General features: G+C 40.0%; 1 protein-coding gene across 2 annotated transcripts in view; it reads left to right on the forward strand.

Moving 5' to 3' along the window:
• COG5 (component of oligomeric golgi complex 5) overlaps nt 1–12,263 on the forward strand; it is a 177,898-nt gene that overhangs the window by 153,508 nt on the left and 12,127 nt on the right. For both annotated transcript variants that reach the window (XM_051636209.1, XM_051636212.1), the window contains exons 15-18: nt 336–446; nt 1,767–1,829; nt 2,609–2,712; nt 3,968–4,205. In XM_051636209.1, coding sequence (XP_051492169.1) covers nt 336–446; nt 1,767–1,829; nt 2,609–2,712; nt 3,968–4,205 — 516 coding nt within the window. The remainder of the gene's footprint in view (nt 1–335; nt 447–1,766; nt 1,830–2,608; nt 2,713–3,967; nt 4,206–12,263) is intronic.

The raw sequence follows: 12,263 nt of genomic DNA on the forward strand, positions 1-12,263 counted from the left end.
ATCCTTGTTAAGGTGACTTCTCCTGACTCTTAGATCACAAAGTTGAAGTTATGCTGGGACTAGGTATCTCCAAGAGTTATCTTGGGTATCTGGGTCTGAGTGCTGTGGTTTGGAAGCTGAGACAGGAGTCTCTCAGGGTGCCTGTTCCTGTTATTCAGTTGCATTTATCCAGAGATGGAAATCACATGAATTAAGTTAAATGGAAGAGCATCGGTACTGAAGACCTATGGCTTTCTGCTGTGGTCTAAGTTTAGTTAACTACAATTCTGTGGTGGTGCAGTGTTTAAGGAGCTGGTACTGCTTTACTGTTTTAACAATTTCTGCAATCACCACAGCTATCTACTCAAGGAGATGCCAGCCAGGTGATTGGGCCGCTCACCGAGGGACAGCGAAGGAACGTGGCTGTGGTTAATTCACTCTACAAACTGCACCAGTCAGTTCTGAAGGTGGGCATCCTTTGGGATTTTTCTTCTTGCCATAACTTTAGCTGTATCAGATGCATATTCTCCCATTAGCTGATGGAGAACTCTGACAAATGTAGCCCAACTTTGGGTTAAGAGCTGCACCTTGCTGTGCCTTTGTACAGCTTTGAGATTTGTAAGCACCACTGCCAGACAAACTGTCAATATTAGGAGTGCAAGGTGTGAGAGAACAATCACATCTTTTATGAGCCTAAACAATCAAACTCTTTCTGTTTGTTTTGGGTTTTTTTTTAACAAGTGTACTGGTCCCAGTCCAAGCTTATCTTTCTCATAAGACCTTCATTGCTTTCCCATGATTACGGCCAAACTGAAAAGGGGAAGGAAAGGGTGAAATCAAGAAAAGCAGCGCCTCACAAATATTTATGTGCGTTGTTGCTGTGACCAAAGTCTGGCCTGGAAATGTTTTCAGAACTAAGCATAGTTATGAATAACTCCAGTTTACTGGCTTAGTGATGCCAAAGGTTACACAGTCTCTCTAAATTAAAACAAACAGATACAGTGATAGTTGTTACTTGTGTCTAAATCCTAACCTGATTAGAAAAATGGTCAGAAGTACTCCTAACTGTGGATATGTTCCAAAAGTGTTTAAAAACGCTAACCTATACAATTTGCTTGGATTTTGCAAACAGATGGTAGATCAATTTTAAGTCTGCTTTATCTGATGTTTTTAGTAATGAACCTCATGTGCTTTAATGTTGGAGGGAGATCTGATATGATTCAGTCTTTGAGTTCAGTACTTATCTGGCTTAAAATACTATTGTATAGCATGCTTATAACTGTAAGGATATTAGTAGAATATTTCTTCAGATCATTCCTTGACTTTCAATTCTAATATTGTTGTAGCTGTACATAAACAACTATTTAACATGTAGTATTACAATAGTCATAATACTGAGAAAGAACAACATTTCTTTCAAATATTTGCCATAGAGCTGCTTATATAGTTATCCACAAATGCTATACTTAGCAGTGGGAGAATATATGACTTACTTTTATCCAGATTCTGTTAACTCTTCAGCTAAATTTCAGTTGAACTCAACTGAGTCTTTGACAAGGCAGAAGCAGAGTTCATAGGAAATGTGAGAGCAGAGGACTGATACTGGTGCATTGTATAAAATACATTTGATAGATATATCATACATACATATACACATATGTATACATATACCTATGTAACTACTCATTACTAAGGATAACTGAGTATGTTTTTAAAATAAATTAAATATTATGGATTCTAATGATTTGTTGAATGTTGACTATTAACAATTACTTTAAAATTTTTAGGTCATTACCAGTCAGAGCTCATTTCCAGCAGCTGCTGAGCAAACAGTTGCAACTGCCTTAAAGGTAATTGAGTATCCATATGCTGCAGGGACAGGGCTGAGCTTTGCTTTGTTTTTTATGCTTAAAACGGGCACTTACTTTGCTAGGTATTACTTTGTGTCCATCTATGTTAGTCAAAGGTATACAAATATTCTGAAATTTGTATTTTGTTTTTTCTGCAACTGCTTAACATGTTGCCTGTGTCAGATCCCTGCTTGAGTAGCGTTTGTATTCAAGAGTGTTCTCGTAATGGTCGAAACCCAGATGTCATCTGACTCTGAAAATAAATGTCTTTCTCTGCAGCATTCACACAGCAATAACTGGATCCTTCATCATCCTCTCATCCCCCCTGACACACACATAAAATTATGATTTTTATGATACCTGGTGCTTTCCTGGGGGGAGATGTGGGTGGCAGTGGATGGCTCCAACCAGCTGTCTGGGAGGGCTTGTGTGCAGAGGAATGAAAGGCAGCTTATGTGTCTGGGGAATGAGCAGCAGAATGAAGTGTGTGCACCAAAACATGGGCGTTTACAAAGCAGGAATGCCAGACTGTTGGGCATCTTTTTGAAATAAGGCTTTACATAGAAATAGTAAAAAGCCTTATTTCAGTACTTTCCTGGTAAAATGCATCAAAGAGAAATGTTATTTTGGGCTTTTGTTCTTTTTATATTCAGCAGTTTCTAATGCAGAATAATAAAAAGCAGTGTTGAACTCTTTATCAAGGTATTTTTGAGGTTTGAAAATGTAAATGTTTCTAGTTTCTGTTTCCTTACTGCTGCCTCTTTCTTATTCTATTTCAGGCAGTCCATGATCTAATGGGTAGTGCTGTTCAACCGCTACTGAACTCTGTCGGAGATTCAGTCGAAGCTATTATCATCACTATGCACCAGGAAGATTTTTCTGGGTAACTAGAAACACTTTTTTAAATTTACTGTTGCTTTAGTAAGATGTCCTGCATGTACATAATAGATTGTTATTGCCACAATGTCCTTGGAGCAAGAGCACTTGTTTGTTGAAGGGAAGGTGATGCTTTATGGTCAGTGAACACAGAAAGCAGAATTACACCTATCTATCAAAAGAAATCAAGCAGGTGGCATTTGTCTTCTTCTTCTTCTCCATTTTGTCTTTTTTTCAAATATCTGTTGAGTAAAATTGATTTTACATAGAAAAATAAAGCCAACCAGAGGCCATTTTTGTGCTTAAAACAATCCCTTTTGCTTTCTTACCTTATTTTTGTGGACAGAACTGTCAACATTATTTTTTCTCAAAATCAAGCATATAACCTCTGATTCAAAATTAAACATAATTTTTTCTAAAATATTATTGAAAATGAAGTGCTTAAAATTTTTTTTGAAACCTCAGATATTTAGTGTATTATTCTATTTTCCCATGGCATTTTAATTAAAATTTCCAGTATTTTTTTATTGCAAAGATCTTGAGTCCTATCTATAATTGAGAATTTCTTCCTGAGCATTATTTTAAATTTTCCTTTTGACTTTTAAAAAAAAAAAAAACAAACAAAAAACAAAACCACAATATTTTACCCTCTCCATCTTTCTTTTGCCACCAAAAGCAAAATGCCTCTGTAGGTGGATAAACTAATTCCAGCCAAAGGTTAAGTTTTATTAGATAGCCTTTATGCTCAAGTGTCTGAATTTGGAAGAGCTCTTTTGCCTGACTGTGACTCAAAGAAAGAGAAAGGTAATTGATTTCTGTGTCCTGTAACTTCTGTGCTATTTCTGTGATAATTAGATTGACTTTATACTTGTGGATTTGGAGGAATCTAAGAAACTAATTCTATACAGAGAACAGATATGGGATAGTCTAAACTAGTAACCTTGCGACATGTGCTTGTATTTTCTGATCCATCATTAGAATTACAAATCAGCAACTGGGACATTTAAATTTAGGGGCTGTATTTGAGGTTTAGGCTCCAAACTGGTGGAGGCTTTGCAAGTTGTGTAGGAATGGGGTGGTTTTCTTATCTTATTAGGATGGGAATGGCTGATAAAGAGATATTTTTGACCACAGTTTCAGAGTGACCTGAGTAGAATGAAGACAATTCGTGCCTTGACTTTGTGTGGGAGGAAAAAAAAATTGGTTATGTTTTAAGGATGAATGTAACTGTCCCCATTTCTTTTTTTCTTTTCCATTTACAGATCATTATCCAGCTCAGGAAAACCAGATGTCCCATGTTCTCTGTACATGAAAGAACTACAGGGTTTTATAGCAAGAGTCATGAGCGATTACTTCAGACATTTTGAGTGTTTTGACTTTGTCTTTGATAACACTGAAGCCATGGCTCAGAGAGCAATTGAACTCTTCATTCGCAATGCCAGCCTCATAAGGCCCCTCGGTGAAGGCGGGAAGATGCGGCTCGCAGCGGATTTTGCACAGGTACCCTCCGTACTGGTTTCTGCTTTTTACTGTTACTTCACTTGTTCCTTGAAAACTATCAATGCTGTTGTCCCCAGCAAGGTGTATACAGGCAGTTGTAGAAGTCAGTGCATTCCAATTCGAAACATCCTCTCTGATGAGATACTCTATCCTGAGAAATGCATCCACAGGGTAGCTGAAGATCCCTCATGACTGTAGGGCACATTCAGGGAAGTCTGACAGCTTTCTATCAAGTGACTGTTGTCTTTAAATTCAGCTGTGTCTTGATATTTTATCCTGCTTGTCTGACCTCATTGGTACATCTGTCATTTGCCCCTCTCCTCTCCTCTCCTCTCCTCTCCTCTCCTCTCCTCTCCTCTCCTCTCCTCTCCTCTCCTCTCCTCTCCTCTCCTCTCCTAATGGAATGTCCTGTCGCTTTCTTAATCACTTTATATATCACAGTGCCCACAGTGGTTAATCACTACCTCAGCTGCCTTGCAGTGTAGAAACATCAATAGCCAGTGGAAGAACTGTCTTTTTGGTAACAGAAGAGCAATTTTCTTGTGGGATTCTCTTCATGGCCTGATTGACTTACCAGGCGTCTCGGCTTTCCCTAATTCTTATACTGGACTAAAACACAAATCAAGCTGCCAAATTAATATCTGCTACCTCTCTGCATTATCTACTGTTACTCAAATTTGATTTGTCAGTAGTAACACTGTGTTACTAACTTGTCAAAGAATACAGATATCCACTAGATTGGTCTGAGGGTCCTCGTTATTGTTATCCAAGCAGAAAAGGGAATTAGCACCAGCTGTCTGCATACTAATCACTGCTTGTGGCTGGTAGGTACCTGAAGTAGGGGAGGAAGGCAGGGAGGGAAGAATCACTGCTGTCTTTGCTCCTGCTTGTTGCTGCTTTATATCATTTGCCTGTGAGTGACAGTCTCCTGAGTAAAGTTTTTTTATTCAGTACTCAAAAGTAGCAAACCAGCCTTTAACCACAGAGGTTAAGGAGAAGTTTTCAATTGCTTTCATTCAGAAAATTCTGTTCCTTTCTCTGTTTTGAAGACAATGGCATAAAACTGGGGTGTGGGAAATGCTTAACTCCTCCTCTGGAAGAAATATAGATAATTTTTGTAATGTATGCTGCAGTACTAAAGTAATTAGGTTACATTTGGGAAGTATCTTCATCTAATTCTATAGTAAAGATCTAAGCACATGTTATAGTAATACTAAAAATCTAATTAATATATCTTTTTTAAACACTTATTTTTCTCATTCTGACACGGGCTGCCTTTTAGGTGAAAAAAGAAGGTATGTTTGCATCTGAGCATAGGGGCACTTGCATGTTCTTCCCCACTGTGCTGAGGATAACTCCTGGACAACTTTGTGAAGACAAATGTTCTGGTTTCTCCTCTTTTGTACTGTGGAAGAAAAGAAGTGAGGCTTTGAATTAATTCTTGTGTCATACCTTCAACTGTTGCTGCATCTGAGGGCTGCCTTGTGCTTTTCTTATCTTCACATTGCACCATATTTTTGGCTTGTTTAGATATGGGCTTAAGGCAAGAACTGTCTGGGTCTAACCAGTCCCATACAGCCACCTCAGCATTCACTCTGTACCTTTGAGCATCTCTGCATAGAGCTCCTTAGGGCATCCCTGGCTGCACAAGGGCTGCAGTGCCCAGAATGGCGTGGACATGATATCCTGTTGCTCAGGATAGCAGAAAAGGAACTGTAGCATTTTGTATATGGAAACTGCATTATATCCATGTTTTTTTGGGTTTGTCTGCCCCTTCCAAAACCCTAGTGGATTTTGGGCACATGCCTGTGATGTCAGCTCCTGGCAGCCCCACTGGGGAGGTTGCAGTTGCTCTGACCCAGCCAAGAGTCTTGGGCATGTTTGCCAAAATGTGACTGTAATCCCAAACAGGACTTGTTTCACTTCCACGCTCCCATTCCTGTGGCACATGGCTTGGTCAAGGAAAAGACGACTTGATTCCTCTGAAGGGAAGGGGAGACTGCTGCTGCTTTGGGCTGAGGAGAGCAGGGAGCAGGTGTTTAGGTGGGCTGCTGGCTCCATGGGAATAATAAACTTTTCCAAATGGCCATAAATGCTGTGTGCAGGGTTTTTTTAAGTCCTAGAAAGGCACTGCATTGTTGGACTAAAGCCAAACCCAAAGGAAAGGACCTGCCTGGAAAGGCACTCTGTGTGTAGGAGGACTTTTGTTTATAAACTGTTTTTACTTGTGCTCTGTCTTGTAGAGTCATTTTGAATCATCTGTACTCCAAAAGGGTTAAGTGTTCCTGCTTCAAACTGTCTTTTGAGTTGTAAAACCCCTTTTAGTGTTTTTGGGGTTACTTAAAAGCAAAAGCCCTGGGCAGGAATGTGCTCAGAAGCTTTGGTTAATTTGAGGTCCTATTATAAACACACATGCTTATAAGGAAGTCACATAATCTTGAGTTGTATCAGATTTTGGGTACCTCGTGTTTGTGCACATTTCTTCAAGGGCACTCAGAGCTACAGCTGCCTTACACTCAGCAGAATAGCTTTGGCTGAGAGTCAGAACTGAAGATTTTTATACTGGGAACGTGTTTTACTGATCAGTTGCCTGAAAACAAGGGGTGTCCACAAAGAAGGGGGAAAATTGAGGCTTCAGGGTCTCCTAATTCAGAACTGGGTTTGGTGAGGAGCACAACAGCCAATTTTCTTCAGTAAGGCTCTGTTACTTATGCAGTTAAGAATTATTGCTGTAATTCTGTTGAATTCTGTGTCTTATCCTGTTTCCAGTGTCATTGCGTTTTGCTGTCTTGTGCATTACAGATATTTCAGCAGTAAGATCAGATGTGTGCTAGTGTTGCAGCTGTAAACAGAGGTATGATCAGCTTAAAATGTGCCTTTATATCTTTATATGATTTAATGAAGATCAGCGCTTACAGGAACACAGAAACATTTCAAGCCCTAGAAAATGTCTGCAGTGCTGCAAGGTTATTATCACATACTGTGCTGCTCCTTGGGACTCACATTATTTGGAATATTTCCAGTTTACAGGCTGAATTCTCTTCTTTTCATGCTCAGTTTTTATGGAGGCAACTGCACAAAATTGCTTTTCAGTTCACTCCTTTAAATTCCTGGATGTTTCTTGTCGGATTTTTTGTCTTTTTTTAAGGTGACCATAATTGAATATTCGTGTATGTAGTACCAAATTTCACTTTTTAATTCAATACTAGGTAGCCTGAAAAAAATGTTCTCCTGGAGGAAAGCAAGCCAGCAAGCAAGCCCTGATGGTTTTTCAGCATTCATATGTCTGGGGAGTACCAGTTCTTCTCCAGGGGACCTTTTAACTTACTTGGTATTCAGAGTTTTCACAGCACTTACACTTGGGCATACTTTGGGATTGCTGGCTTGTAGTTCAGTCTTCCTAAACCCCAATGGAAATACTGGACAGTGCAGCAAAGAATGAAACATCAGCACAATCAGTTGAAACATTTATTTAGAAGAAATGAGGAATCTACAGTAATATTTGGCATGGAAATTAGTAGTCTGCTACGTGATGTTTGTAAGCTGATACAGGAAAATAGCTGTTTATCAATAGTAAATACAAATCACAGCTGCATTGAAATAAACTTACCTAGAAAGTGCAAAGACTAAGTAATCTTTATATGCTTAATGGCATGAAGGCATGACATGATTTCCCATCTTTTCATAGTATCGGCCTGTGCTTAGAGTGACATATAAGGTAGCAGCCACTGTCTGTACCAATGATGTCAGCTCGTGTCATGACTGACTATTTTCAGCCTTGTTGAGTAAACAATTTTTATTAGTCCTGTTTGAGTTAATATGATTCCATATATATCTTCATATATTTCCTATGGAGGTGTAATTTATAGTTGAGTTTTTTGGCATTATTCAGTACTGTGCTCAGACAGTTCTGATGAGGTATAGTTAACTCTGCCACCAAGTCTTCAAGTCTTTATCCATAAATTACAGCAAAATGTTTTGGTTTGATTAAATTTTCCTAGAGAATTATTTTTAATGCAGAAGCTATCAATGCTAATTTCTAGTGCAGAAGAAATGTCTCTAGCTTCTGGTTATCGTATGGTAAGAATCTGATTCCCTGATTCAATGTGTGGCATTAAAAAAACCAAGAAAATTAGGCATTTGGTTTTTTAAAAAGGTAAACAAAATTGCTCATTTGATCAAATGTGATGATACAAGTGTAAAAATGCTTTTCATCATTTTTCCTAAAAAGTGTCCTTTCTAGTTCCTCATGGAGAAGTGAGAGAAGCAGGGTGCTGTAATCACATTGTAGTCACAAGGACAGAAACTACTAAAGCTAAAATACACTTAATGTTTAATTCTAACTGTCTCACCAGAAGGAGGAAATTATTTTCTGAGGTGTGTTATTTTGTCAGCATTACAGCTGAAGGATTTTCTTAAACATCAACTGTTTTGGAATTGCTGCAGGAGGGAGAAATCAAATTCCACATCCCTCCAAGGCCAGCTTCCTTCATGCAATAGTTTAGAGCTCTTCTGCTCCCTTGCTTGTTAAAGCATTCTCTCCTGGTGAATGGCCAGGAAAAAGCATTTTTGCGTTAACATTTAAAAACTGGGAATTCATCTTCACCGGGAGGAAATGCAATAGCTAAAAATTTAATGTTAAGATTTTCCAGCTGAAAAAGCAGCTGTTTAGTAATGAGAGATCTTGAAAAAGCCACAATAGGCACTAAACAATAACTTCACTATGGGATTTTTCAAAGCACTTTTCAATATATGTGCATTATCTGTATCTAGACTACATATTAACTTCACCCTTGGGTTGCTGAACATAATCCAATTAGAGAAGCCAGCCATGTGCTGTATTTTTTACAACATAGCTAGCCAGTGAGTAGTTCAACAGATAATTGACCACCTCGCCATGGGCTGTGGCAGGGCCATATGAGAAGAAAAGATAATACAGCTTTTTTGGTAATCATTGGGAAAAAGCATACGTTGGGCAGGAGTCTGCCACTGTGTTCTGCAAAGCATAGCAAAATAACATGAATAAATCATGGAAAGGCAATGAGTTTTGAACAAGGTTAGAAGAAATGAGGCAAGTCATTAAGCCTTCCTTCTGCTTCCATTTCTGCAGTCACCTGCACTTCCTACTGCTCCTCTTGTGTCGTGTGTTAGTGTTTATCTCACATTAGTTGATCAAGCCTCTGCAGTTGCAAATTACTGCTTGGACACCTGATTTGTTGCTGAATTTTACCTGGAGATCTGAATTTTCAAATTTGCTGTTTTGAGAGATAAATTTGGAAAAGAAAAAAACAACCTCCTTCCTCTTACTTTGTAACATCTGTAGGACATGGCTGTATGAGCGGCCTTGTGCACACAACAGAGATACTGGCTTACAGACAGCCAAAAACATCACCCAGCCTCTCAGTACTCACCAAAGTGCCTTGGAAACGATAGCTGTGTAGCACAGCAAAAGCTGCTATGGTATAAACATGCTGCATGAATCAACAGTTGATACAGCTTCAGGTGATGACAGGTAGCAAAACCAAGAAGTGATGCTTCCTCAGAAGTGATTCTGTCCAATTCCAGCACCTTAAACCCAGCAGCTGTTCCAGACAAATGATTCCTCCCTGGCAGTCACTCCCCGGCAGAGGCACAAAACCCCACTCTGGGGGCCTGCAGAAAGGAATGTAGCAGCAGAAAGAGGCTGTAGCATCTCTCTGCATCACTGGCCTCAACAAATAGCTAAAATTCAAGTGAAGAAAACAATCTTAGTTGTTATGGGAAGTAAAACTTCAGTTGGAGAGATTGGGGTATAACACATAGCAGACTAGTGTTGTAAATTAAGAAAAAAAGTTCCTCTGGTTTGTGTACATTTTTGCCGCATTAGTTTTCACTCATTCCCACTCTTCATGAGTCAATTTGAGATGGTATAGTATGCTGCAAAGCTTAAAAACAGTTTTTTTCTTTGGCAACTAGTACTTCACGAATCAACCATCTGCTGCCATTAAATCCATCTAGTTCTAGCAATGCTAATAATTTCCTACAGTGAATAAGGGGTGAACATGAAGTAGTAGAATTTTCCAGAATAAATTTTATTATTTAGTACTTAAGACTAAAAATGTTGATTTATGGAAACTGCCAACTGTGTTCAAGAGAAATAATTTAAATTGTTTTAATAAGGAATTGGTTAAGCTGTAGAAAGTTTCATTTACATCTCATTGCATCATATTATGTTTCAGGAGTGAAACAATAATTTAAAACTTATTAAGCAAAATTATATTTTGCTATGCTGGGATTTCTTTCTCCTCATGAGTACAGTTTGATCCATCCATCTCTGTTTCCCTAAGTCTGACTGGCAGTTTGTTGCCTGTTACCAAATTCTCTAAAGGACCTAAAAGAATTATCTTCTCCCTGGTTCTTCACAGCTACAAGCCCACAGCTCCCACCAGAGCTGGGATACCAGCTCCTGCAGAGTATCAGTAACTTCCAGCTGCCTGTAGCCAATACTAATGCCCAAAAAGAAACTCTGGAGAAATCAGAGACTTGTTTTTCAGGGTCTATAGGGTTCTGGTACCATGATGCAGCAAAACTTACTTAATTAGCTCCTCTTTTTGGCTCGTTGCTCCTGATCCTGCGCAGCAGAGCAGCCTCTCGGTTCCCACTGGTGTTCAGGAATGTCATGGGGGTCTGGGGATACAATGTGTGGAACTTGCTCTAAGCTTCGTCGCAGTTTGGAGTTGGAGCACCTCCCTGCAGAAATCCCCAGGGAGAACCTGCCTGCCCTGGGAGTGTGCACTGAACCTCTCTCCCTCATGCTGCTGAATTCAGCACACAGCACAGCAGCTGATGGCTCCTCAGGCCTGAGGACATTGGCTTCCGATCTGCCTGCCTTTTGCAACCATCTGCTGGGTAGCATGCTTGCTCAGGAGCTGTAGAGCTGGGTTGTACATGCCCTTCAGCCCAAGGAACAGGTATCCTTGCTCCTGCATGTGGGAGAGGTGACCTCAGGCTGCCAGGGCTGTGGGGGGAAAGGGGCAGGGATCCTGCCCAGCTGTAGCAAAGGGGCCAGTTCATGGTCCAGAGAAGATCTGGGGGGGCCAGAAGGGCAGCAGGCAGGAGGGAGCCAGGCTGTTACCCAGGGCTGGAGCATTAATCTGAAAGCCAAAGACAAGGATCCTTAGTTCCACTTAGTGGACTTTTATTCATTTTCTGCTTCTGTGAGTTTCTGCTTAATATAAAATGCAGATTTCAAGCATCCTGGAAGTGCTTGATGTGGGGCATGTGCTCCAAGGTTCCTAGGCTCAGGAAACAGCTTTGCACTGCCTGTAGGCTAGTTCTGTGGGGCTTTTCCCATCACCTTCCAGAGATTCTCTCCTCCCCTTGTCTGTAGGAGAGCCAAAGGTTCCCAGATTGGGCCTTCTGGCTTTCCCAGCCTTGTCTGACTGAGGGTCATGTAGGTGGGGTACTCCTACAACATGACCCACCTCACCTATTTTAAATGTCCACCACTGGGAAAGGTGTGTCACACCACAGGAGATTTTTTTCTCTCCACTGAGTATGAAGAGAACCTGCAGATGTTGAGTAGTAGGTGAGATGACTCCTATCCTGCCACCTGCTTATTAAGATTGGTGCCTGAAGTATATGGCCTTGATTTGCATTAGTTGCTAAATTAATTTATTCTGGTTTTAGATGAATTGTGGCATCATAGTTCACCACACAGTCCTTCTTGGTTTTGATAGAACACCAGCATAGTCACATGGTCTTGGTGAAGCTGGTGGCTCAGCAGCCAGCTCTGTCTCAGGAAATGCTACAGCTGGAAAGAACAGAAGTATTGAAGACTTCATTGGAAATAGTGTCTTACCACAAATGCTTTGAAACTTGTTCAACAGTGACATGGGAAGCTCTTCGTATGGTGTTTTTGATCTTGTTACTTGTTTTACCTTTTGTCCTTTGAAACATAACTTACTTGTGCATTAGGTGGAATGCAAAGTCTGAATAGTCTGTTAAGTTATGGATTTTAAAAAATACACATGGAGAGTAAAGTTTGTGTCCTCTGTTGACTGATGGTTTAGGAATGCA

This window comes from Apus apus, chromosome 1 (assembly GCF_020740795.1).
Source record: "Apus apus isolate bApuApu2 chromosome 1, bApuApu2.pri.cur, whole genome shotgun sequence".
In the NCBI taxonomy this organism is placed as follows: domain Eukaryota; kingdom Metazoa; phylum Chordata; class Aves; order Apodiformes; family Apodidae; genus Apus; species Apus apus.